The sequence below is a fragment of the Carcharodon carcharias genome, chromosome 2, assembly GCF_017639515.1.
Source record: "Carcharodon carcharias isolate sCarCar2 chromosome 2, sCarCar2.pri, whole genome shotgun sequence".
Taxonomy (NCBI): Eukaryota; Metazoa; Chordata; class Chondrichthyes; order Lamniformes; family Lamnidae; genus Carcharodon; species Carcharodon carcharias.
In genome coordinates this window covers 208,056,546-208,082,481 of record NC_054468.1, presented here as the reverse complement: position 1 = coordinate 208,082,481, position 25,936 = coordinate 208,056,546, and the positions used below count along the sequence as shown (strand labels likewise).

At 39.7% G+C, this 25,936-nt stretch overlaps 1 protein-coding gene across 1 annotated transcript in view; it reads left to right on the top strand.

Moving 5' to 3' along the window:
- LOC121272162 (apoptosis-stimulating of p53 protein 2-like) overlaps positions 1-25,936 on the top strand; it is a 98,762-nt gene that overhangs the window by 35,313 nt on the left and 37,513 nt on the right. The window contains exons 5-9 of the mRNA XM_041178672.1: positions 5,839-5,940; positions 11,225-11,396; positions 15,500-15,681; positions 16,593-16,757; positions 23,147-23,381. Coding sequence (XP_041034606.1) covers positions 5,839-5,940; positions 11,225-11,396; positions 15,500-15,681; positions 16,593-16,757; positions 23,147-23,381 — 856 coding nt within the window. The remainder of the gene's footprint in view (positions 1-5,838; positions 5,941-11,224; positions 11,397-15,499; positions 15,682-16,592; positions 16,758-23,146; positions 23,382-25,936) is intronic.

Here is a 25,936-nt window from a genome sequence, read left to right as displayed (position 1 = left end):
TCCCAATCTCTTCCTCTTTCTGTCTGCTACTTTCTCCCCATTTGCTATCCTTCCCATACTCTGCTATTCTCTCTCCATCATGAACCCTGTCTTTCTTTCTCTTTCACCTTCTCCAACTGGGTGGAGGGAGAGAAAGGGGGACACATATGGCAGGAGCATTCACCTGTATGTAACTCCATTTTGTAACCGCCCTGGGAATGTTTGATGAAACAGTGAAGAGGGAGATTTACACTCTTTCTAGCCCTATGCTGTCCCTGTCCTGGGAGTGCTTGATCGGGACAGTGTAGACGGAGCTTTACCCTCTATTTAACACCATGCTGTACCTGCTCTGGAAAGTTTGAGAAGGATAATGTATAGGGTGCTTTGCTCTGCATGTAACCTGGTGCTGTACTTGCCCTGAGTGTTTGACGGGGACAGTGTAGAAGGAGCTGTGCTCTGTTTCTACCCCCGTATTGTACTTGCCCTGGGAGTGTTTGATGGGAACCGTTTCTCTATTGACCTGTCTTTCTCACCCCCTCTCCCTCCAAGTCTCTTTCAGCCCATCTCTCTCTCTCTCGCCTCGTCACTCTTGCTCTATCGAAACCCACAAACTTACTGGAGTTCTTTGAGGACGTAAATAGCAGAATAGATAAGGGAGAACCAGTGGATGTGATGTATTTGGATTTTCAGAAAGCTTTTGATAAAGTCCCACATAAGAGGTTAGTGTGCAAAATTAAAGCACCTGGGATTGGGGGTAATACATTGGCATGGATTGAGAATTGGTTAGCAGACAGGAAATAGAGTAGGAATAAATGGGTCTTTTTTGGAGTGGCAGGCAGTGACTAGTGGGGTACTGCGGGAATCAGTGCTTGGGCCCCAGCTATTCACAATATATATCAATGATTTGGATGAGGGAACCAAATGTAAGTTTGCTGATGACACAAAACTTAGTGGGAATATGAGCGATGAGGAGGGTTTAAGAGGCTTCAAGGCAATTTAGACAGGTGGAGTGAGTGGGCAAATACATGGCAGATGCAGTAGGAAGTGAATAAGTGTGAAGTTACCACTTTGATAGGAAAAACAGAATGGCAGAGTATTGTTTAAATGGTGATAGATTGGGAAATGTTGATGTACAAAGGGACCTGGGTGTCCTTGTACATCAATCACTAAAAGCAAGCATGCAGGTGCAGCAAATGGTTAAAAAGGCAAATGACATGTTGGTCTTCATTGCGAGAGGCCTTGAGTACAGGAACAAGGAGGTTCTACTGCAGCTGTACAGGGTCTTGGTGAGACCATGCCTGGAATATTGTGTGCAGTTTTGGTCTCCTTACCTAAGAAAGGATATACTTGCTATAGAGGGAGTGTAGCGAAGGTTCACCAGACTGATTCCTGGGATAGGAGGATTGTTGTATGAGGAGAGATTGGGCCGATTAAGTCTGTCTTTACTGGAGTTTAGAAGAATGAGAGGAGATCTCATTGAAACATATAAAATTCTGACAAGGATGGACAGCCTGAATACAGGTATGTAGCTGGGGTGTCTAGAACAAGGGGTCACAGTCTCAGGATACGGAGTAGACCATTTAGGACTGAGATGAGGAGAAACTTTTTCACTCACTATGGAATTCTCGACCACAGAAGGCTGTTGAGGTCAAGTCACTGAATATAGTTAACAAGGAAATAGAACGATTTTTGGACTGTAAAGGTGCCAAAGAGTATGGGGAGAGTTTGGGAGTGCAGCGTTGAGATAGAGGATCGGCCATGATCATATTGAATGGCAGAGCAGGCTCAAAGGGCCGAATGACCTACCCCTGCTATTTTCTGTTTGTTTCTGTTACACCTCGGCATCTCACACAAGGGAACTATTCTTGATATTGCAAATTAGTTGTCTAATTTATGGTGCATGTTGTCATTTTCAACCCGAACCCATTATCATTTGATTTGTTGCATGAATACAATCTTATAGAAGTGACTAGATAACAGAAACAGTTGATTTCTTTTTTTATTGTCCCAAGTCTCTGCATTGAAGCCAATTGTAGCATCCCTTATTTCAGCACAAACTGGAAATTGAACTCTGAACTTCTGAGATGCAGTTTCAACATATTTAATTACACACTTTATCATGTTTTTTTTTAAAGTCAACATTGGCTTGAATGGAATTAGTATGGATATCCAGCATCAACTTTTAAACCAGAGATCAGGCCAATAGTGGAATTGCATCTTGGAGATCCACACTTCCCTATTTTATCCGACTTTCTGTTGAATGCTGTGGAACTATGATTAATGACCTAGCCGTGTGTGAAGGACTGATTTGCACTGTCTTAATATAAAAGCCTAAGATTGACAGACGATAAAATTTTACTTTTCATTATCTGTTTACCTCTGTTTAAGATCCTTTTTTTGACCAATTACCTGAGGACTTGATAAATGGACAAGTAATATTGGGATGTAAGAGTGACTTTTGCACTGTTGGGTACAAGTTTAATACAATCAGAATTAGTTGTGCTAATATTGGATGCTGTAGAGTAAGGTAAATACTATCAGAAATGTTAAAGAAATAAGCTTTTGTTATAGTGGTATCTTGGTTGCCATGGTGACAGTTTTTGTTTACTGAATAGCAGATGTTTACATCAAGCAGAGAGCCCTGGGGCTAGGGAGTTAAATTCCATGTGAATTTAATACTGGTATCTGTGGCTTGGTGGTGTTTCTACTTCAGTCTTTGTGCCTGAAAATTTTTTTCAATTGTAATCTCAACAATTTTTTTCTAAGTGGCAGATTAATCTCTCGCTTTTGAGCCCATTTCCCTGTCTTATAATATCCCTTTGTAGTTCCTTTAGTCATAATTAACTATATCTCCAATTTGGTATTATCTGCAAATTTCAGCACCACTCCATCTAGGTCTAGATCAAATTTTGGTGAACAAGAAGCGGCCCCCAGAAATGAACTCTGTGGACACCACAGCCTACTTCCTCGGAAAAGCTACTTTTAACTCTTACTCTGTTTTATGCCTTCAAACTGATTTTTAATCTAATTTGCTTTCTCCCCTAATGCCATAACTCAAAATTTCTCTAATGATCTATGTGGTTCCTTGCCAGAAGCTTTCTTGAAAGTCCATATACGCCACATCTATTATATTTCGCCCATCTACCATGCCTGTTACCTCCTCAAAGAATTCTGTGAGGTTTGTCAAGCACAGTCATGTCTTTTCAAATCATTGAAAGTCTAACTACTTTCTGTTTTGTCTACCTGGATAGATGTTAATTTCACCCTTAGAGACTCTACCACAATTTTCTCGACCACAAAGTTTAACTAACTGGTCTGTAATTATCTGGATTAGTTCTATCTCCAGTTTTAAAAATGGATTTCACATTGGTGACTGTCTAGTCCTCTAGTTATACATCCACACTCAATAAATCCCTAAAGTATTCCTACCTCATCTCCTTCACATTCCTAGGATATTAATTAACTGCCTAAAATTTTCCATTTATTTATGAACATATCACTATCAGGATTCACTACCTCTCTGATAACCATTCCTTTACTAAAGAGTGATGTAAAGTATTTGTTAAATGCCTTTACCATTTTTTGATCATCCTCTAGAGATTGCCAATCCTCTCCTTCAGATTTTACTTCGTTTGTAGCAATTCACTTTTCACTGATATATTTGCAAACATCTTATTTATTTTGAAAACTTTTTTCTTCAAGCTCTCTCATGGTTTTCCTTATCTCATTCTTAAAATTATTTAATTTTATCCTTCAGCCTTTACATTATCCTTATAGTCCTCATAGGGAAATTTTAATTGGCTTCTTGGTTCATTAGTTATCCATGCCTTCCTCAAACTAATTGTTTCCTTATTAAATGGTATTTACTTATTTTATATTGTTGAAATCTCTTTTTCAAAAAGATCCCACTGCGACTGCACAGTGTATCAGTCTGTCTCGCCACCTTACCTCAACCAGCTTGCTCCTCATCTTTCTAAAGTATGCCTAACCCAGTCTAGTGTTATGGTTTTTGTGTTGACTTTCTTTTCAAATGGAATCGTTATTTATATTGTGGTCGCCACACCCAAGGTTCTCACCCACATTTAGCTAATCTACTCAATCTATTTTATTACTCAAAGCCAGATTTAGCAATACCGACTCTTACAGGCCTATTTAACTAGATATTCCTGTAAAGTGTTTGTTGGAGTTGCCTCAGTTAATGTTCCATACTCTGTGCATTGTATAACGTGCATTTTAACTTTTTTAAACACTACTGATTTTATTCCAAGTTATCCTCCACCTTTACGTCAATCATATTTCTTTGGTTCACCGCTAGCTGCCCCTGCATGCTGCCCTGTGACTCATCCATTTTGACCTCCCCATAGATAATTGTTACCTTTAGCATTAGTTACCAAGAGGCGATGTCTGAATATTGGAAAGAAAGAGCACTGGCTGCTGACCTCAAAAAGCTTTGTTGGAAAGGTTTAGCTGATTCTGTGGCGACAACTTTACCTTGTGCAATTGGTTGTAGCATTCTTCATTTGGGATTTCCATCGTGCCGCTGCGGTGATGTCATCAAGCTGTTCACGCAACCAATCATATTAAAGAATTCTCATAGCTAAACAGGAAATGAAAATAAATACATTCACTCTAAAATACATAGAGCAAAATAAAGATTGGGACATACCACATGGGGTGAAGGTTCAAGTTGAAAAATTATGAAGAAATGTTTTTTAAAAATGTAGTTTAAAAATTATAGTAATTAATCATAATGGAGGCATTTAACAGCACTCCACAAGCATATTTTTTTTCAGGGCCTGAACTGTTGATTAGCAATAATTATTACTCATCACCATTAAAAGAAATCAAGTTATCACACCCTGTTCTCTCAAGTATTTTTATGGGGTTTCTAACAGCGATGTAAGAATGGAAAAGGGGAAGTTCTCGCCAGATTAACTGGCTCTGGGCGGGGGAGGGCACAGCGCAGCCTGTGGTGGAGCAGTGAGTGACAGAACACAACTTTAGGACTTCTACATTTGTCTGCACTTATAGTGAATCCTGACGTTGAGGTCACTTTGAGGGGTCATGAAGGTGAATGTTGACAACTCACCATCTAAAACACATGCAAAATCCTGGCCATTGAATTTTGGAATGAAACAAAGACTAAAGACTTTCTATTAAAATTGAGCTGTTTGATCAGTGTTTAAACAGCCCATGAATGAGGATACGCAGCTTTGCTAGATAACACAGATACTTAATGCCTGTAAGGTAATTTGATACAATGTTTAGTAGGATCGACATTGAATCAGTTGAAGACAGGAGAACCAAATTACTTGAAGCGAGTCAAATGCTCCCCCTCAAAGTTTACATGGCGGACAATGGTTTGAAAACAAAGAACTTCTGTTGACTGATAAAGGTGGAAGACAGTCGAGGCAGTTTGAAGTAAAAACAAAAGCAATCAACACACAACTCTTACTATTATCTGACAAAAGATGGGGCATTAACCCAATACTTTAAATGGAATATGAGTGATTACATTTATAAAACTTACCAAATAAAGTGGGTTATGCAGCACATCTGCGAAGTAAGAGTAGAAATAGTTGTTAATAGGTTTCATTATTTTCTGAAAAGCTTGAAAGATAAGAAGGGCTGGATGATGCCCTCCCTTTGTAAAGGCAATAGGTGTAGAAAGCAGCTTCAAAATAGAAGGGTGTAATGTGGACTGTAAGCAGGAATTATTGATAGGAAAAATGTAGGATGACAGCTAAGTTGCTAAAGATAATGTTAAGGTGAGAGAGCTGTAGTTACTATTGCTGAAGTCTACACTGAGCAAAGTTGTAAGTTCGATTTAAAATACTGTCTTCTCATGTTTGTTTGCAGGTTAGCGGGCCACGTATGGACATGACGCTTGCTGAACTACAGGAAATGGCAACTCGGCAACAACAACAGATTGATTCCCAGCAGCAACTGCTCGCAACAAAGGTGCACATACATAGCCACTCTTTAAAGCCATATGAGAACCGTCCAAAATTACTGCCTTTTTCTCCTTTTCCTTTTGCTTCACTTCTGTGTGAGGAAATGCCTGAGCTCTTCTCAACACCTCACCATGATGACAGAGCTTAAAACTTAATTTTTCTTCTTTTGTCTGCCCTGATTGCATTTCCAGTACATTGTCTTTGATGGTTGGATGTAGACCTTCTTTTGGCTTCTTGACTTACACCTTATGCATGCTCGACCTCATCCAAAACATTGCCATTCTCATTCTGCCCTGAACAAAATCATGGTCACTATCACCCTTATCCCAGCGACATTCAGTGTTTCCCTGTTCTGCATCACAGGTGATTTGAATATCTTGGTAAAAGCATCACTTTGTTTTATTTTACTGCTCCTTTCTCTGCAGTTTCCTTCATCATTATATCTTAGTTTGTTCTATTTTGGCCTTCTGACTGGCATTCCCTGCATCTCATCCTCTCTTTTCTCCACTCTTATTGGTAGAATACATGTTATTGCCTCCCAAATGGGGAGCAGACATGAGAGTGGTGTGGAAGCTGAAGATTAGCCATGATCGTATTAAATGGCAGAACTGGCTTGGCGATTCGTATAATTTTCTGCAGCTTCTATTTCTTTTCTTCTTAATTCCATGCCCATCTTTTCCAGAGGTCCATGCTTGAATCCCCCCAATCAAGTTTACCCCCCACCTCCCCGCCACAGTACCAAAATAGCTCTTACCAAAGTTACAAACAACATCCTATGTGGACGTTTCAGAGTTAAACTTTCCCCCTCCCTCCTGTCTGCAGCCTTTGACACAACTGACAACACCATCCTCTTCCAGTGCCACTCCACTGTCATCACTAGGTCAGACTACTTTCTCCTGGTTCCATTCTTGACTGTCTAAACATACAAAGAGTATCACCTGAAATTACTTCTCTTCTTGCTCCTGCACCATTACCTCTAATGCCCCCCAAAGGTTGGTTCCCTCTTATTTCTATTCTACATTCTGCCCTTGGCAGCTTCATTTTGAAAGCACAGTGTTAAGTTTTCATCTGTGTGCTGACAAACCCAGCTCTACTTCACCATCACCTCTTTTGGCTCCTACTCTGTTGCTAACTTACCAGACTTCTTATCCAACATCCAGTACTGGAGCAGCAGAAATTTCCTCCACTTAAATGTAATAATTAATTTTCATTGAAGGCTGCAGGGACTGCTGAAGAATCCCCACAAATTTACCAGTGGCACCAACACTTATTTATATTTCATGTAGTCGCCACTGCCATATTGTTATGTTGTATTTCAAGTTTCTAAATTATGTTTTTTATCCCCCTTGGTATTAGAATGAACTACCGTTACAGAACTCCTAGGACAAGGCTCTCAACTTTGATTGAAGTGAAGAAATTGGAAGTATCAGTCTGGCCGACTGTTTTGATACCACCTGTTTTCTTTGCGCTCTGCCAAAGTTGAGAGCTCTGCCCCATTTCTAATGCAGTGGATTGTGTTTTCAGAGATAACTTTAAATCACCCTTCCAGTAGGTTGCAGTCAAATGTATCACTCCACTAACTGCATATAAAGAAGGTATTTTTCTGGATACTTTCACAAGCAAAACGTGTTTTCTTGAATTATCAGTAAAGTTAATATAGAATTATACAGCGTAGAAGGAAGCCTTTGTGCCTGGGCCTACTCTTTGTAAGAGCTATTAAACTTATTATGGGATCATTAATTATTAACCATGCAAATTTTCCCCTTCAAGTATGTATCAAATGCCTTTTTGAAATTTACTACAGAATCTGCTTCAGTCATCCTTTTAGGTAGAGTGTTTTGGATCATATCTCAGTGTTTATATGCCCTCTCCGTTCTTTTGTCAGTCATCTTAATTCTGTGTTCTTTTACTTGCAGGAGGGTCAGTAACCAGATGTACCTTCCTTATTTACTGTGTCAAAATCTTTCATAATTTTAAACACTTCAGTTAAATGTCGTCTTAACCTGCTCTGTTCTAAGGAGAACAATTCCAATTTCTATAGCCTCTCCATATATTTGAATATTTTAGAAATAACAATTCATTGAAGAAAATGGTTCTATGCTCTCAATATCTTTCTTGAATAATAAGATTTAAGTCTTTCTTCCATGGAAAAATGATCAATTATTAAATGTTACAATGGGTTGCTGTCCCGTGAGGGCACATTAAATTGGGACCCTGGTTGCCTGATTAAATGTCTGTTGAAGAATCTGTGGCATTATTCAAAGCAGAGTAGATAGTGTTAACAGTTGTGGACAGCTGCATTTGCCCATACAAGAATAGTTGCTGTGCATCAAAAGTGTTTTGTTGCATATGAGGCATGTTGAAGCTTTTTTGAGATGTGTGATGGGTGCTATGTCACTAAGTCTTCATCTCAGTGAGATATGGATTAAAATGGGAGCAGGGTGGAGAGGGAGTCTAGGAATGATGATGGTTTAAAAATTCAAAATTGCTCGTGCCATTTGTTGTACATCAGATTTGGGGCTGAATAATAACTATGGGTGTGATCCAGTGTGGTGCTTGAGGATTTGGTTCTTGCTTCTCCACATCTCCCTTCTTACAATTTTTCTTAGTAGAACTGTAAAGTTTGTCACCTGAAATCCAGAGAATTGTAGGATGGCAGAAAGAGGCCATTTGGCCCATTGAGATCATGGCAGCTCTCTATAAGAACAACTCAGTTAACCCTTCCCTTTAGCCTGTAGCCTGCAATTTTTTTCTGTTCAGATAATTAATCCAATTCCCTTTTGAAAACTATAATTGAATCCACCACCAGTGAACTCACAGGCAGTGCATTCCAGATCCTAAAAGCATGTTGCATAAAAAAAGGTTTTCCTCTTATAACCTCTAGTTCTTTTGCTAATCACTAACTTGGTAGCCTCTGGTTCTTGACCCTTTCACTAATGGGAACAGTTTCTCCCTGTCTACTATGTCCTGACCCCTCGTGATTTTGAACACCTCTATCAAATTTCCTCTGAACTTTCCCTTCCCTAAGGAGAACAACCCCAGCTTCACCAATCTATCCATGTATTTGAAGTCCCTCATCCCTGGACCCATAAACCATACTTGTAAATGTTTTGTGCATCCTCTCCAGTGCCTTCACATCCTTCGCAAAGTGTGGTGCCAAGAATTTGACGTAATACTCCAGTTGAGGCCGACCAGTGCGTTATAAAGGTTTATTATAGCTTATTTGCTTTTGTACTCTGTCTCTATTTATAAAGCCCAGGATCCCATTTGCCCAATTAACCACTTTCTCAACCCACCATTTAATGAGTGGACACATATACCTCTGTGTTTCTCTGCTTCTGAACCCTTTAGAATTGTATCTTTAAACATTTATTTTGCCTTTCCTTGTCCTTCCTCCCCAAATGTATTACTTCACACTTGTCTGCATTACATTCCATCTGCCATATGTCCTCCCATTTCATCAGCCTGTATCCTGTTGAAATCTATCACCATCCTCCACACAATTCACAATACTTCCAAATTTTGTCATCTGCAAACTTTGGGGCCTTTAAAATGTAACTAGCTACATGTTTAAACTAGCAAGAGTATTGAGTATGTTGAAATTCTACTCTTCATCTAATAGAGGGCGCTATGCTAACACTACTATTAGGGCCTCCTTTAGCAAAAATTCAGCAGTGTTTGACAACAGCAGAAAATTGTTCCTTGTTAACATTCGGGTCCTTAAACTTTTTTTTTTTAACTCCGATCTTGCACAGAGTGCATTTTTTCCCCCCTATTTCATTCCTACACTACTCTTAAGAAATCTGGGTTTGTTATCAGATTACAGACTATTCTACAAATTAGTTGCATTTTGGGTTCTGTAGTAACCACATCGCAACCTAGAAATTATTATTGCTGATATTAGTGGATGAATACCTAATGTTATGACTGGGATGGGAGTTGTGTGTGAATTATCAAGCTCCACTATTCTGCAGGCTGTACCATTAATTTAAATGTTTCATTTTCTCACCAAAATGGCCAATTGTTTACCCATACTTCTAGTACCCTGGAGAAAAGAGACTCTGACCATTCTTTCAAAAAACTCAATGGTTAATTTAATATCAAACAAAACTTCTTTTAAACAACTTTTCTAGAATTAGTTGACACACAATTGTAATCTGGAAGTATAAAAAAACTTCTCCAGCACACACACATACACAAGCAACCAAAAGACACACTGACTCTGCAGAGTCGAAGGATGGAAAAAGAAAACCTTCTTCAGAAGAAAAAAGTTCACGGAGGTTCAATGCTGTCGGTGTGAAGTTCACTAGGGTAAAGATGGGCACAGCAGATGTTAGGAAGTTCACTAATGATGCTTCAGCGTGGAGGAGAGTATAGCTAGACCAATTCTTCCTGTCTAGGCTAGCAAGTCCAAAATTATGCAGACCAACTACACTCTGATGAGGATTATTTGGCTGTAGGTCGAGAACCACACACAGTTTCACAAAGCAGAGAGGGAGAGAGTGCAAACTCATCAGGGTAGCCTTCTCAGCCTTTTCCCAACAAGAATGAAAGCAAAACCACTGGTTCAAATTCAGGTTTGCCTCTGCCATGTGATTGCCTTTTTGCCATCCAGCTTTTCATTAATTAAAGAGCTTTGCAGTTCAAAACAAACAACTCCTTCTCAAATACCATATAGCTCAGGTGATTTTCTTGTTGACAGTTCCAAGGTGAACTTATGACTCCCTTAAAAAAAAAATCTCTTGGGCAGCTTCCAGTGTCCAAACAATGCAAAGTCCTTCCATGTTTTTAAAAAGAAAAAATCCAACTTAAAGAGATATGATTCTAACACTAATATATTTGTATGATCATTTGTATGACATTCTTTGTCATACAGGGTTGTGAATCTTTGGAATTCTCTACCCCTGAGGGTTGCAGATACTCCATTGCTGAATCCAATAAAGGCTGAGATGGACAGATTTTTGGTTTCTCGAGGAGTTGAGGGATATGGGGAGCAGGTGATAAAGTGGAGTTGAAGCTTACGATCAAAACTATAATCGCTTTGAATGGTGGAGCAGACTTGATGGGCCATATAGTCCTGTTCCTATTTCTAGCGTTCTTGTATTTTTTAATCTTTCTTCATCTTTAATCTGTCTTCTGTCAGATTGGAAGAAGGGGGATGTTTGACATAGCTAATTGATGTGCTAGTGTGTCAAGTGTTCTGTTATCTAAGTTTGCCCCCACACACTTTGTTCTTTGCATTTTGATGGTATAAATCTGATTATTACATTGCCTTCCATACTAATCTTTAGGAGCAGCACCTGAGATACTTGAAACAGCAGGACCATCAGGAGCAACAGGCAGCAGAACAAGAGAAGCTGCAAAAGCTTCGTGAGATTGCTGAGTGTCAAGAAGCCAAATTAAAGAATGTCCGGTCACTTAAAGGACAGGTGGAACAAAACCGCCTTAGCAATGGGAAGTTGGGTAAGTCATAATCGTTAACATCCATACCAAATTAGTTGGGGCAGCAATTTTTTAAACTTATTCTCTTGTAGCCTTCAATCTACTCTTTGAGATCTGCATTGGAAGGTTAATAGAATAAAAATAAACATGTTCTGATGGCTTGAGTTTCTGAATTGGATTTGTATTGTTATTCCCATATTTCTTCAAACTTCAAAAAAAACCTTCTTGAACTAACTTTGCAATTTAAAATGGTTACTTGTCCTCAGAATCTCTTTCTCAGACTCCCTGGCCTTGACTTTAACGCACAAAGCTCTTTCAAAACAATATTTGAAATGTGATATTCAGCTAACCTGTCATAACTAAATTACTTTCTGTGTGTACTCAAGATTGTTGGTGTTTCCAAAAAGCAGGTTTTTGCTTCTTTATTCTTAATTCACTTTATTTATACTGTACTTGGTTTTAATTTGGATTCTGAGAGATAGGTATTGGTGAGTCAGCTCCTGGCATTCATGGTACTGCATCTGTTTTCCTTAAATCTATAAGTCTTCTATCTAGATAAAGGAGGCAGGTTTAGCTTCAAAAGTACCAGAAGCCAGCTGCTGAAATTCAAGCTAAAATTGCCACAATATAAAAGCAGCTTGTTGAAACAAGAGCAGAAAATGTTGGAAACATGCAGCAGGTTGGTCAACTTATTCAAAAGAAAAAATTGTACTTGATAATAGCTGGCTGACCTGTGTGTTTCCCACATTTTCTGTTTTTGTTTGATACATGCAGTATTTTGCTTTTCCCTTACAGTTGAATTTAACAAGTTGTTTTGTGAAGTCTAACATAAGAGGTGAGGTATATGTGGTGTTTTCATAGGCATCTCCTCAAAAAATAAAGTTCAGTTCAGTTTATTGTGAATTTTGTTTAAAAAATTGAGAAATGTATGCTCCAACAGCTATTGTAATTGTGACCCTTGCCGTGATGCAGGCAACAATTAATCATGACTAACAGCCTCACTTAGAGACCTCTATAACATGATCAGGCTGGTCATGAAAAACCCTTCATTCGTAAGTTGGAAACCAACAATCTGATTTTCTGCCCAGGAGTTTGGAATGCGACATGACTATAATGTTTCAAGACATACATTCTATGTTGGTATCCAGACCAGGGCATGTTAACAAAATTGTACTGGCAGCTGTATGTATTTTACAAGTAAATGTTACTACTTGCTCACCAATTCCATAATACCCTCTAGGGATGGTAGAATTTGCATTAGGAATATGTTCTTGGAAACAGACAACTAATTTGGAACGTGAAAATATTTTTGTAATGCGATGTTTGTTTGTACCTAATAAAATCATTGGATCGAAACGATCTGTAATTCCCGGTCAAGCCCAGCGGTTTTGAAATAGTAGAATTTACCAACAGGCTTGCTGATTGAGTAGTCTGATTTTATTCCATCGAAAGTTTCCAATGTCATAAGATAACTCATACTTGTCTCCATAGCTCTTCTGTTTTTTCAACTTCTCGTGAAGGAATGAGTCCTCTGACCTAATGGTTGTTGTCATAGCTGAACCCTCCTATAACCACAAGATCAACCTGGAGAACGAGAACAACCACAGACTACCTCATATACCACAATCACTTTCCCTAACTTTCCTCACCTCTGATACTAGTATGTGAAACTCATTGGCCCCTCACCACCAAAAAAAAAATTGAGGACCTCACTGAGACTGTCTCCTCTCAACTCAGCCTATACCCACTACACCTGAAGTTTTGATGTTTTCACTATTCTCATGAAAACCATCTCCAATTTGAAGTCCACCATCTGTCCTTTCAATGTCCCCCCCTTCTACTTATGATTGTCCAACTCTCCTTGCTGGCTGACAATCTATCCATATCATTTAGCGTTAATCCCTCTGCTTCAATATATGCACCCATTGCCAATTTATATACTAAAAATACATTCTTGACACTTCTATTTATCTTTTTAACTTCTACTCTATCTCCCAATTTATCCTTGATGTCCTTGAGTGTATGATTGCTTCTCAACTACATCCTTACTTTTCTTCACCAGCATTTCTCTTTGGTGCATTTCCATCACATCAGTGATGGCACTGGGGCAGATAGGTGTAGCTATTCTACTCCCACATGTACCACAGCAATTACTGAAACTCCTGAATTGAGTTTTCCTCCTGTGCTTGTGTGTTCTAACATTGGTTTTTGTGGCATCATCCTTGGTCCTTCCTATTCACTTCTATTTAATCTCTTGGTAACATCAGCCTTAAGTAAGGAGTCAGACATGCTGATGGCAGCTGATACTACAACTACTATTTTACATGATCAAATCCAAGACTCTTGTTATTCTTTCTAGTTGCCTACTTGACATCAAATCCTGAGTGAGTCAATATTTCCTTCTACTCAAAATTGACCAAAAAATTATCTTTTTATGTCTTGTATGCCTCTGACTCAATTCTATCAATATCATCTGCCTCCTTGGGCTTAATCCGATAGTCTCCAACGTGGGCAATCTCTTCAACTTTCAGCCCAGTTTCTCGATCTCTATCTATCTCCAACACGGCTTTATTTTACCTCTGGAGCATTGTTCCGTAATGCACCATTGTCGAACCCTAATTGATGACTTCATCATTTTAATCACTGATTTCTCCAACGCTTTTTTGGTTAACCTGAAACTTTTAAACTTATAATCCAGAACATTGCAATTCGTAACCTCTCTTGCTGTGTTTCACAAACTAATCATTTACACACACAAGGCAAGGGAAGAGAAGACATGCAGAAAGTTCTATACTGATGTAGATAGCTGGAAAAGGAATACAAGGGACAGTTGAGTTTAGGGTTCCCGATAATGTAGCAATTCTTTAGTACAACTTTATTGCGTATGTGTTAGAGGATTTTATTAATGTCTTAGCATTAGTTGATTAGAATTGGGTTAATTCCAGTTGCCGTTGGCTGCTAAAACTATTGGGCTGCTGTGGAGGAAATGGTTCTGAATAACGTATGTCAAACGTTAAGAGATAAAAGTGGCACCAGACCCCTTGGCATAATGGATCAAGTGTCTGGCTGTATACAGCAAACTATAGGAAAAATAAAGAGTGCAGTGTACCTCACTTTGTTTTTTTATATAACTGTCCTGGAAGTTGGTAACCAAGCTGTGCTTTCATTTGAAATAAATATAATAATTATTACTTGAATTTCAAGGAAGAGTTCCAGATCTACACTGGTGTATTGGTTACCTCCAGAATTGCACTCCCACATTTCATGTCACAATGTTTTACAGCAGTAATGTTCACCAGCTATTTATTTTTAAGTGATTAAGGTTGAACAAAGCATGAAGAAAGGAGCTTATGAATTCTTGACAAATTGGGGTAAAGTTTTAAATTATTAGTTACAGCTCACAGGCTTCATTCTTCTCTGTTTCGCAATTTATTTGCAAATTATATTTAATTCATTAAATCATTAACAATTTTTGATTTAATTTTCAGTTAATTAATCTCCATTTATGCCACATTCTCTTGTATGTAGGTTCAGAATAGTTATGGCTTCAAAAATTATAGAAGGAAACCATTGAGCCCATTGTGTCAGTGTCAGTTCTTCGGAAGAATTATCCCACTAGCCTCACTCCTGATTTCCCCGTAGTCCTACAGTGTGTTCCTTTTCGAGTATTTATCTAGTTTCCTTTTGAAAGTTACTATTGAATCTGCTTCCACCACTTACTTAAAGGTTGCAACTTTGTTTGCTGGGGCTGTAAAGCTTTGTGATTGGCTTATTTGGTATTTAAATCTCTCCCTCCGAATCTCTACTCCATTCTTCCCCTCGCTCTGGGGAAGTCGCTTACTCCTCCTCCTCTGCCCTCTTAAACAACTCTGGTTGAATTCAGTTTAATATCACACTTCATTATGACCTCATCAAGATGGCCACAGTTATATTTGTTTGTTTTGACAATGAAACTCATTTGTGAGCCAATTGGCTTTCAGTATTCAAATAAGCCAAATTTGCAAGCATTATTAACATTGCTTAATATATGTTTGGAGAGATGTATTCGGTGCAATATTTTACATTTTATTTTGAAAAATGGTAAACAATTCTGGTGTTAAATACTTGGAATTTTATTCTTGCAGTTGAAGAGATTGAACAGATGAACAGTCTTTTCCAACAGAAGCAGAGAGAGTTAGTGATTGCTGTTGCAAAGGTGGAGGAGTTAAGCAGACAACTAGACATGTTGAAAAGTGGAAAAATTGATGGCTACCATGACAACCAATCTGCAGTAGCTGAGCTTGATAGACTCTATAAAGAGTTGCAGGTAATTGATACATTAAAAAGTTCAGGTTCCAAGTCTTTGGCACCTGTATGTGGTAATGTTAACATACCATTTGGTGACTAATTGAATGCAATGGGGTATCACTGAACATTGATAGCCCCACAATACTGACCCTGAACTCCACCTTCGCTGACATGAGGGACTACAGAGTTTGTAGGGCTACCTGATCAACTTTGTTGGCTGCAGGCCCTTTTTTGTAATTACTTTCTCAGTCAGCCTTTCTTTCCCATTTCCAGCTGACCTTTCCTCCCTGACTCCTTTTTTGGTTTCTCCAAGGCCAGTTTCTGTTTCATTTGACTTAAACACTATCATCCCTAATTTCTGATGATGATTCTTGCAGTGCCTTTATATTAATTACTTGAAGAGCTCTATTTGCTAATTTATTCCCTCTTTTCTGCCCCACCTAGCCTCAATGAGTAGCAGTTTATGGCCGTTGGTGGGAAAGCATCCTTTCTCCCACTGAGTAACTGAAATTGGGGATCAGTTGTGGAAAGGCCCAGCTCCTAGTTTGTCTGAAGTTGAAGATGGAAAGTTTATTCTGCTGCTTCTCTTTCTGAGTTGAAGTTTGGAGCAGATGTACAAAGGCTGCCTCCTCCTTTCCACTCCCTCCCCTTTCTCATCCATTAATAATTCTTGACCTCTATTCCTGCATGATCTGCAGATTGCCCTTGGCTTGGACTCCTCATATGCAATGCCAGACAGGATCACCTAGTTTGTTGCTATATTGTACTTAATTATTTATTATATAGATAAAATAATTAGCAGCTTTGAAGCTCCATAACCTTTTTGCTGAATACAGTAATACAAGAACAAATTTATTCTAATTTAGATTTCTAGACATTTGGAAATGAAATAGAATTCAACATACTTTTAATTCTCTGCTTCACAATCAGGTAAGGAATAAGCTGAACCAGGAGCAGAATGCAAAGCTTCAGCATCAAAGGGAGTCCCTAAACAAGCGCAACTCTGAAGTTGCATCAATGGACAGACGTATCGGGGATCTGCGTGAACGCTTGTGGAAAAAGAAGGCAGCCTTACAACAAAAAGAGAATGTGCCAGTAAGTTTAGGTCTGCATTAGGATGAAACTTTATTACGAGTATAAAGTGTTGTAAAGCAAAAGAGTTTTAACACAAGGGGCAGCATTTTTTTTGATCTATCACCCATAACATCAACGAACCCCACAGTCATTTAATGCTCTAGCCGACCAATCTGATTGGCTGGCAGCTCTATAGTCCCAGCAACAGCACTGGATGGGACTTCAGATTCCAAATCCCAGAGTCCAGGATCAGCTAAGCGTGGAGCTGGTCTCACAGCAAGGAAGTGAGGCCTGGTCGGGGGGAAGGGGGAGATAGCATGTGGATGGAGAGGCCAGCAAGGAAGAGTGCACCACTGGCACGGGGGCAGACCTTCAGGTGGAGGTGCCTGATGTGGGAAAGGGGCCGTGAGGGAGATGAGTTCTCTCTCCCCACCCCCCCCCCCCCCCCCCCCCCCCCCCCACCCCCCCACCCACCCCCCCCAAACCCAGCAGTTTCTACCTGAGGCCTGAGCAGGGCAACCCCTCACAATTGAGGCAGGAAGCGATCCTGATGTTGCCAATCATTGGCCTCAGTCGGGATAAGGGTGAACAGTATTGGGCCTTGCCCACCCTCCATAAAATTGTGGACAGGGTGGGGGGAAGGGCAGCAGGAAAGCCACCTAGAGAATTTTATGGGCTGCAGCCTGCAGTCCTGCTGATGATGGATTGTAAAATTCTGCGCAAGGAGTAAAAATAATTGTTCTTTTAAACTGGACAAAAATTGAAAATCCTTAAAATACTTGGTACTTCCAAATTTAATATGGTTAATGGAACACCCCACCGCCTTCTCTCTGCCATGCCATTTCCATCCCTCCCTGTCTTCAAAATTTTTCTTTGACTATGCTTTCAGCTCTCATTCTAAACCTCTCAATTTTTCCCCTTTACCTTACTGTTCAGCATACACTATTTTTCTTGATTCTTTAAAGCACTCATGAGATTTTCCTGCATTTAATGAGTTAGACAAATTTTTGATTGACGATGGACTCAAGAGTTATGGGGGGGGGGACAGGCTGGAAAGTGCAGTTAAGACCACAATCAGATCGGCCATAATAACTGGCGTAGTGGATGCGTGGGCCCAGATGGCGTTCTCCTGCTCCCATTTCTTAGTTCTTGGATTCTAATGAATACTATCTTCAAGTTTAGTAATCTTAGCAATAACCTGCTCACTGACAACCCAGTTTGGATTCCACCAAGGCCGCTCAGCTCCTGACCTCATTACAGCCTTCGTTCAAATATGGACAAAAAAAGCTGAACTCCCGAGGTGAGGTGAGAGTCCTTGATATCAAGGCCGCATTTGACCAAGTGTGGCATCAAGGATCCCTAACAAAACTTGAGTCAATGGGAATCAGGGGGAAAACTCTCTACTTGTTGGAGTCATATCTAGCACAAAGGAAGATGGATGAGGTTGTTGGGACGTCAGTCATCTCAGCTCCAGGACATTGCTGCAGGAGCTCCTGAGGGTAGTGTCCTCGGCCCAACCATCTTCAGCTGCTGCTTCAATGACCATCCTTCCATCAAGGTCAGAAGTGGGGATGTTCGCTGATGGTTGCACAATGTTTAGCAGCATTCGTGACTCTTCAGATACTGAAGCAGTCCATGTCCAAATGCAGCAAAACCTGGACAATATCCAGGCTTGGGCTGACAAGTGGCATGTAACGTTTGCTCCACACAAGTGCCAGGCAATGAACATCTCCAACAAGAGAGAATCTAATCATTGACCAGAAACTGAACTGGACTAGCCATATAAATACTGTGGCTACAAGAGCAGGTCAGAGGCTAGGAGTCCTGCGACAAGTAACTCACCTCTTGACTCCCCAAAGCCTGTCCACCACCTACAAGGCCCAAGTCAGGAGTGTAATGGAATATTCTATATTTGCCTGGATGAGTGCAGCTCCCACCACACTTGAGAAGCTTGACACCGTCCAGGGCAAAGCAGCCTGCTTGATTGGCACCACATCCATAAACATTCACTCCCTCCACCACCGACACACAGTAGTAGCAGTGTGTACCCTCTACAAGATGCACTGCAGGAATTCACCAAGGGTCCTTAGCATCTTCCAAACCCACAACCACTGCCATCTAGAAGGATAAGGGTAGCAGATAAAATAGAACACCACCACCTGGAAGTTCCCCTCCAAGTCACTCATCATCCTGACTTGGAAATACTTCTCAGTTCCTTCACTGTTGCTGGGTCAAAATCCTGGAATTTCTTTCCTAACAGCACTATGGGTGTACCTACACCACATGCACTGCAGCAGTTCAAGAAGGCAGCTCGCCACCACCTTCACAAGGGCAACTAGGGATGGGCAATAAATGCTGACCCAGCTAGCAAAGCCCACATCGCATAAAATGAAAAAAAAGTTGTTAATTGTTGAAAAAAGACATTTTGTCTTGCACTCATCAGGTCAATAACAAGAATACCAATGTCAGGGAAACAGCAACTCTATACTGTATGAAAAGAGAGTGCTGATTAATTGGCAAGTGGACTGGTAGAGGCATTACCATGGAGAATGCACCAGTTAATGGTGACTGGCAGTTAACTGTCAAGCATTGTTTGAAATTTAAACCAGGCAGCTTGACTCTGATTAATTAAGGCATTGCCTTGCAGCATGAACCAGTGAATGGCTATCACTTTTGTTTAACTGAAACAAGTGCAATTGTGTACATATTCTTTCTGTCTGCAAAGAGCAGGGCTCTCTAATAATATATGTAGCTTCTATTACACACAAATGCACCACATGGCGAGCCCGACTAATAATCTTAAATCTGTTGTCAGCGTAAATTTTAGCACACTGAGGATTATTTAGCAAATGTTGTCCAATTGTGGAATCACATCTAATGTTGGACACTCTGTTTTGAGCTTTGCAAACATGGGCTGGTTGATTACGGTCTATTTCTTGCCCGTTGTGAACAGCAGAAGAGACATGCTGTTTGCTACGATCTGCCCGTCTTAGGGACATACAATCTACATACCTAGCATCACTCTGCTAAAATTTACCCTGACAACTAATTAAAGCTAGTTGAGCACTGTGTGACGCATTTGAGTGTACTGGAAGCTACATATATTAATACACGGGCCCTGTTCTTTGCAGAACTTGTACACATATTCCTTCTGTTTCAGTTAAACAAAATAAGTGATAGCAATTGGGTGGTTCATTGGTCAAGGCATTGACCTGAGGAATCTGAGTCGAGCTGCATGGTTTAAAATTTCAAATAATGCTTGGCATTTAGCTATGTCACCAATAACTCATTCTCTGTGGCAATGTCCCTACCAATCAGAGTCCACTTGCCAACCAATCAGCATTCTCTTCTCATATAGTATAAAGTTATTGCTTTCCCTGACATTGGTATTCTTACAATTGTCCTGATGTGTGCAAGACTAAAAGCTTCAATAAAATATCTTTTTCAGCCATACTCAAGTTCTGTTTTACCAAACGACTATTCGTTGTTAATTATTTTTAATTTTTGAAATGGCTTTTTATCTTCTCGGCAAAGTTTTAATTGTGAATGTTATTGATGCCATAGGAAAATGCGGGTTTAAAAAAGACTATTTGGGCTATGGCAGTCCCAGAATTCGAAAATAGAAAACACATTTCACTACTTATCATCCTGAATTATAATTCTCGCCAATACCTCTTCAGTACAGTATTGAAACTTTTGAGGTTATAAGCCTTGATTGGCCTCCATTCCAAACATTAACCACTTTCTGTGTGAAATAGTTATATATGGTCTGCCTATTCACCTTTCCTTTTCTGTGTTTTATCTCACACCCTCTCTATTGTCTTTGGGAACTTGATAGAAATTTTTTGACCTTCAACTAGTCAGTTCCATCAAAGGTCAAGCATGTCCCCGTAAGATCCCTACTTGCATTTAACCAAAAGATTTGCCCACCAATACCTTCAAATAATTACAGCGCTTTTTTAGATTAACACCATTTATTTGGTAGTTCTCCTATAATCCAACAGTCTTTAAACCGTTGATGCTGAATTTCATTTTACTATTTCCCAAATCAGTTTGCCAAAATATCCAGATTCTTCTGAACCTGAACAATCTGCTATTGATTATCTCTAGCCCCAATTCACCTTGGTGTCATCAGCAAGTATTCAGTTTCGACTCTATTCCCATTCATTGCTACAGAACATGAATAACATAGTTCCCAGCACTGCTTGAAACTTCACGTTAATCATTCCTGCTGCTTCTGTGCAGCTCAGTGCACAATCTTCTGTTTCCTTTGAGCTAGCTAGTTACCCGTCCATTCTGTGTTTTCCTATCCAGTGGACAGCTTTTAATATGGTACTGTAACTGGATAAACAATATCCATTGAGTTTCTTTTATCCATATGCTCTGATACCTCCACAAACAATGCTAACAGTTTTTTTTTCAGAGTCTTTTTCTCCCACTCCATTACAGGATTTTTGTTCAGCATAACTTTTTATTTTACACATGGATATTGGTGAGTTGGGTAGGTAGAAAAACTCTGAAAAAAAGTAGCAAAAATCCCTGAATTCCCTCTACACCAGTACAAATCTCAGAATTGTATACATTCCCAAAATGGTGCACCAGTCACAGTTTGCTATGAACACTATAATTGTTATTAAATAACTCACATTGTTCACTTGAGTAATAACAAAGTCAAATAGTCGTTAAAATCACTTTGCTTTTTATGCTGAAATAAAGAATAATCTATAAGCAAAGTATTGTCAATGGATAGAGCACATTTAAACCTAGGCATGCATTCATCTTATACTATTTGAACAGCATAGAAGAAAAATACTTTTACAGTATTTTTTCCTTAATTTCCCCTTTTTTCCCCCAATCTGTTCTTTTACTGCATGTTGCCTATGGTAAATTCTAGCCTAATTCTTAGTACCGTGTCTATTTATCATGCATCAGTGACTTGTTGTTACTGCAGTTAGAGCATGTTATTCAACCTTGAACACTGTTGCTAAGCTAATCTTTAACACTGTCTACCTCCCTTTCCTCTCCATACCCCACCCACACACGTGCTCTCTCTCTCTCTCCCTCTCTCTTGCACATAAAGTTATCAACAACGTGAATGTATGAAGAAAGAATAAATTTGAGTTTGTAAAAACAGAAATGCTAGAAACGCTTGGTGGATTAGGCTGTTGGATAGCACAAAGATCTAAAACTCATTTGTCATTCATTACAGCTATCGTTCAGGGTAGCACAAGGATGGCTGACATGAGAAGTGCTATAGAAATTCAATTGTGGCATACCCGGGAGCTTCTATTCTGCTATTTCTGACCTAGAAGTGCTTGCTCTTCCAATGTTGATTAAGATTACATTTTCTAATGCTAACATCTTTTTTCTCATGCCTGATGTTAGCTTAGGGCTTACGAAATTCACTTAAAATTTGAAGATTCACAAAGCAAAATGAAGTAAGTCAAAATAAGACAGTAGTATGTGTACTTGATGAGAATCCGTAGAGTATAATTGAAAGGCTGTCATCAAGGTCTAACTTCTGCCTCATCAATGACCCTCATTAATTCTGATCAAGATTACTGGACAAATATTCTCATCGCTAACTTCAGTCATTTGTACCAACTTAGAGACCCTACTGCTTCTCTGGCTGAGACCAGCTAGCTTAGCACCAATCAGAGACTGAAACCGGAACTTCATTGGTCTGTATGGTTAAATCTGTTGAATCACTGGTGGAGCAGCCATACAGTGTTATAAAAACATCTAAAACCAATGCTAATTTTAAGGTATAATCTGCCATCATTACTGTTTTAAAATGGTTCCAAAAATTTACAAAAAATGGTTGCAATTTTTGTTAACCAAGTTGGTATCACAAAAATAAACATCATTTGTTTTAGTAATGTCTGATTGGCAAATGTTGTAGATAATGTCAAGAAATTGATTCAGAGAATATATGATAAAACTAAACAGGCTAAAAAGAACCTTAGAAAAGTTTTAATGAGTTTAACTCCATTTTGGATACTGCTTTAGTGCTTGAAATCCTTTATTTTGCAACACTCCCAGTCTTCATAGTGAGGACAGTTTTAGTTCTTGGAAGGGATTTTGATTTGGCTTCCCAGTGAAGGGATTATTTCAACCATTATATATCTGGTCATGTTATATGTTCTGTCTGTAATGGACATATAACTCCAGTCTGTAAATTTACTTAATTCCAAACTGAAACAAGAATTTTAAGTTCAGTGAATTATGACATAGCTTTGCTTGATTGAAAGGAAAGAAGACTTAGTGTTACAATTTAGGGAAACTCAAGTCTGTTGGCTGTCTAAAACATTTCAAAGGGCTGTTGTTTTGGTGGGGTAGGATAGATAGTGGACAAATTACTTTGTTAATTTAGAACAAAAATATGTTGATTAAGTGAATTTTATATGTAGGTTTCATCTGACAAGAATATCCCTCAACAAGTGGTGTCTTCTGCACCCAGCCGTGTGGCTGCAGTTGGACCATATATCCAGTCGTCCACCTTGCCTCGTGCCCCACAGAAGCTTGAACTCTTGGTAAAGCCAGCCTTTCCTAATGGATCGTCTACTCTACCCAATGTGCAAGTGCACACAGTGAATTCTCAGACTCCTATGAAATCTGGCGTTTCCCCAGTCAAAACTTCTGGTGGTAAGTAGCCCTGTGTGTCTCTTTTTGCTGTGGTGTTAGGGTAAGGAAAGAAATGAACGTTTTAGCATTTATACTGATGGTTAAGGATTTGTAAATTGTAGGTATATGTTAGTGCTGAGCTAATCCATTTTAAGTCCTTGTATACGATGCCGTTCGTCTTTGCGCTCATTAGGTAGGTCAGGTCACCAATAAGTAGTTAAAATTTCCCATTTCTTACATTCAGGTAGATATGGCATTGTTTTGATTCACTCTTTTTTTAAAAAAAAACATTTTACTTCAAGCTTTAGAGAACATCCTGCACTACAGCAATGTGCCAGTGTTGATTATGTTACTTATCTTTGTAACCAGTTTCAATTTTGGGATTTTATTTTCATAAAGAAATCTCACTGATGTATGTGAAGAATTTAAGTTACCTCTTGTGTTTTGTCACATTTCATTTCGGATAATCTGAAATATTGCAAGCAAAGCCATTTAAGGAGAGTTAATTGGCTGGAGGTGGACTTCTACCCCTTCTGGGAGGAAGTCCTGCTTCAGAGAGCTGCCAACCAATCTGATTGGCCAGCAACTCTCTAGTTCCAGTAGTGCCATAAGCTGCAGACAGACTGGGACTACAAGCAGAAGAACCAGCATCTAAGTCCCAGCCCAGGACCAGGTAAGTGTGGGGGTCTCAGGGCAGGGAGGGGAGGTGAGGCCCCAGGGGGTTGGGGTGTGGGTGGAGAGGCCAAGGTGTTGGGAACACATGTAAGAGGCAGACCTTATTGAAAAGAGACCGTTGATGGAGATGACCTCCACCATCCCCCTAAGGCCTGAGCAGGATCACCTCCCCCGTGCTGCTGAACTGTCCCTGCCAGTCTGAAAATTGAGGCTGTGCTAGAAGTGACCTTTAAGTGATCATTAATTGGTCTCTTAAGGACCTCAATTGGGGCATAAGCCTGGGCCTTTCCTGTCCCACCATAAAATTGCAGAGAGGTCTGGGCAGGTGGGAAGGCCATCTGAGGAATTTTTTGGCCCTCCCACCATGACCTGCATACCTGCTGGTGGTGGAATGTAAAATTCTGCCTCTAGTTTCATTCCTGAGTTTTAAGTTCACTTCAGTTAAGTTACAAGTTCACTTCAGTTAAGTTACATTGTAATTGGTTCCAGCGTGCCTGGGCTAGGAAAAAGTAAATCAACCAGGATTCCTGCCCTTGTTTTGAACAAGTAGTTCTGCTTAAAATATTTGCATATGTGTATATCTGCTGAGACAAGAGTTGTCAAGTTTCGCATTGGTAATGGCTGTTTGGGCAAGTTACCAAGGAGCAACCTTTGCCATTGGAACCACAGCCCAACAAAGAATTAAGCTTCTGGATGAGAAAAAATGGCAAGAAAAGCGGTGAAGTCTTGGTCAGAGATATTTAAATATTCAGTAAACTTTATGCTCCTCCTTGACTTCCTGGTCAGGTAATGTCATTGTGAGAAAATGGCAGAGTGGGCAATTATCTGTGCGTCTTTGATGTGGTGTATGGAATTGTATTTCTTTGGGGGTTCCGGTTTATATGTGTCTGGTTCCATGCTGTTTCATGGCTACAAAGGGTGGGTATAAGGCTGTAAGATTTTTTGGATTCGGGGCCACAGATACCCAAGAAAGACAATCAACTATTTCTAAGTAATTTTAAAATAGTTTATTGAGAGGCAACAGTTTAGGTATGATGCATTAATTAATTAGGCAGAAAAAGTATATGACCTGTGACAGTTGTGAGCAGTTTACTGATCCCAGAGAATGAATGAATGGTTGGCACGGAGTTTTGTTGACCTTTGTAGCTTGAGATAGCAGCATTCTGCTCTCTAGTTGAAGTGTCAGGGAACCCCTCCCTCTTGTCTTCCTCCTCCTCCTCCTCTTGCCCATCTTCTGTCTGAAGAAAGCAGCTGTTTGATGAGCACTGCAGCCTCACCAACATCTGGTCCCTGTTCCTGAGCACTTGTTAATATACCCTTTTCCTGTGGGCTGGTAGCTTACCCAGTGTCACTCATCTATTCAAACCCTTCTGACCAATTGATACAGGACAGGCATCCAAATGTCAGGGTGGTTACCTCTTCCCCTATTCATCACCCTGCTTAAGGTCAGCCTTTTAGTTTGCATCATGCTGAGGGCCATTTCCTAGCCCTTTTCAAACACTTGCATAGATACGCAAGACGTCACCCTACCAACTTAGGAATGCCAACATGGCAACCTGAACCAAGTGATCTTGCTGTTTTCAGGAAGAGAATCAATGCTGTTTAGCTAACCTTATATAGTCCCATACAGTGCAGAAAAAAGCAGTTCATTAAAGATTCCAATTTCTTACAGGCAATGTGACTTGTGGCACCTGCCAGCGGTGCTTTTAGTTTAATCATGCAATGTGCTTGCACTACACAGAATGCTTTCCCTCTATTTTCTTTTCCCCCATTATGTATTTTTAGTGAGCCACTACCATAATATGGCTGTTCTTAAATTTATCACGTGAACAATTCTAAGTACAAATCTGTATTTTAGTAACTGTAAGGTGTAGGCACCCCTATTCAGTTTGTTGGCCCAC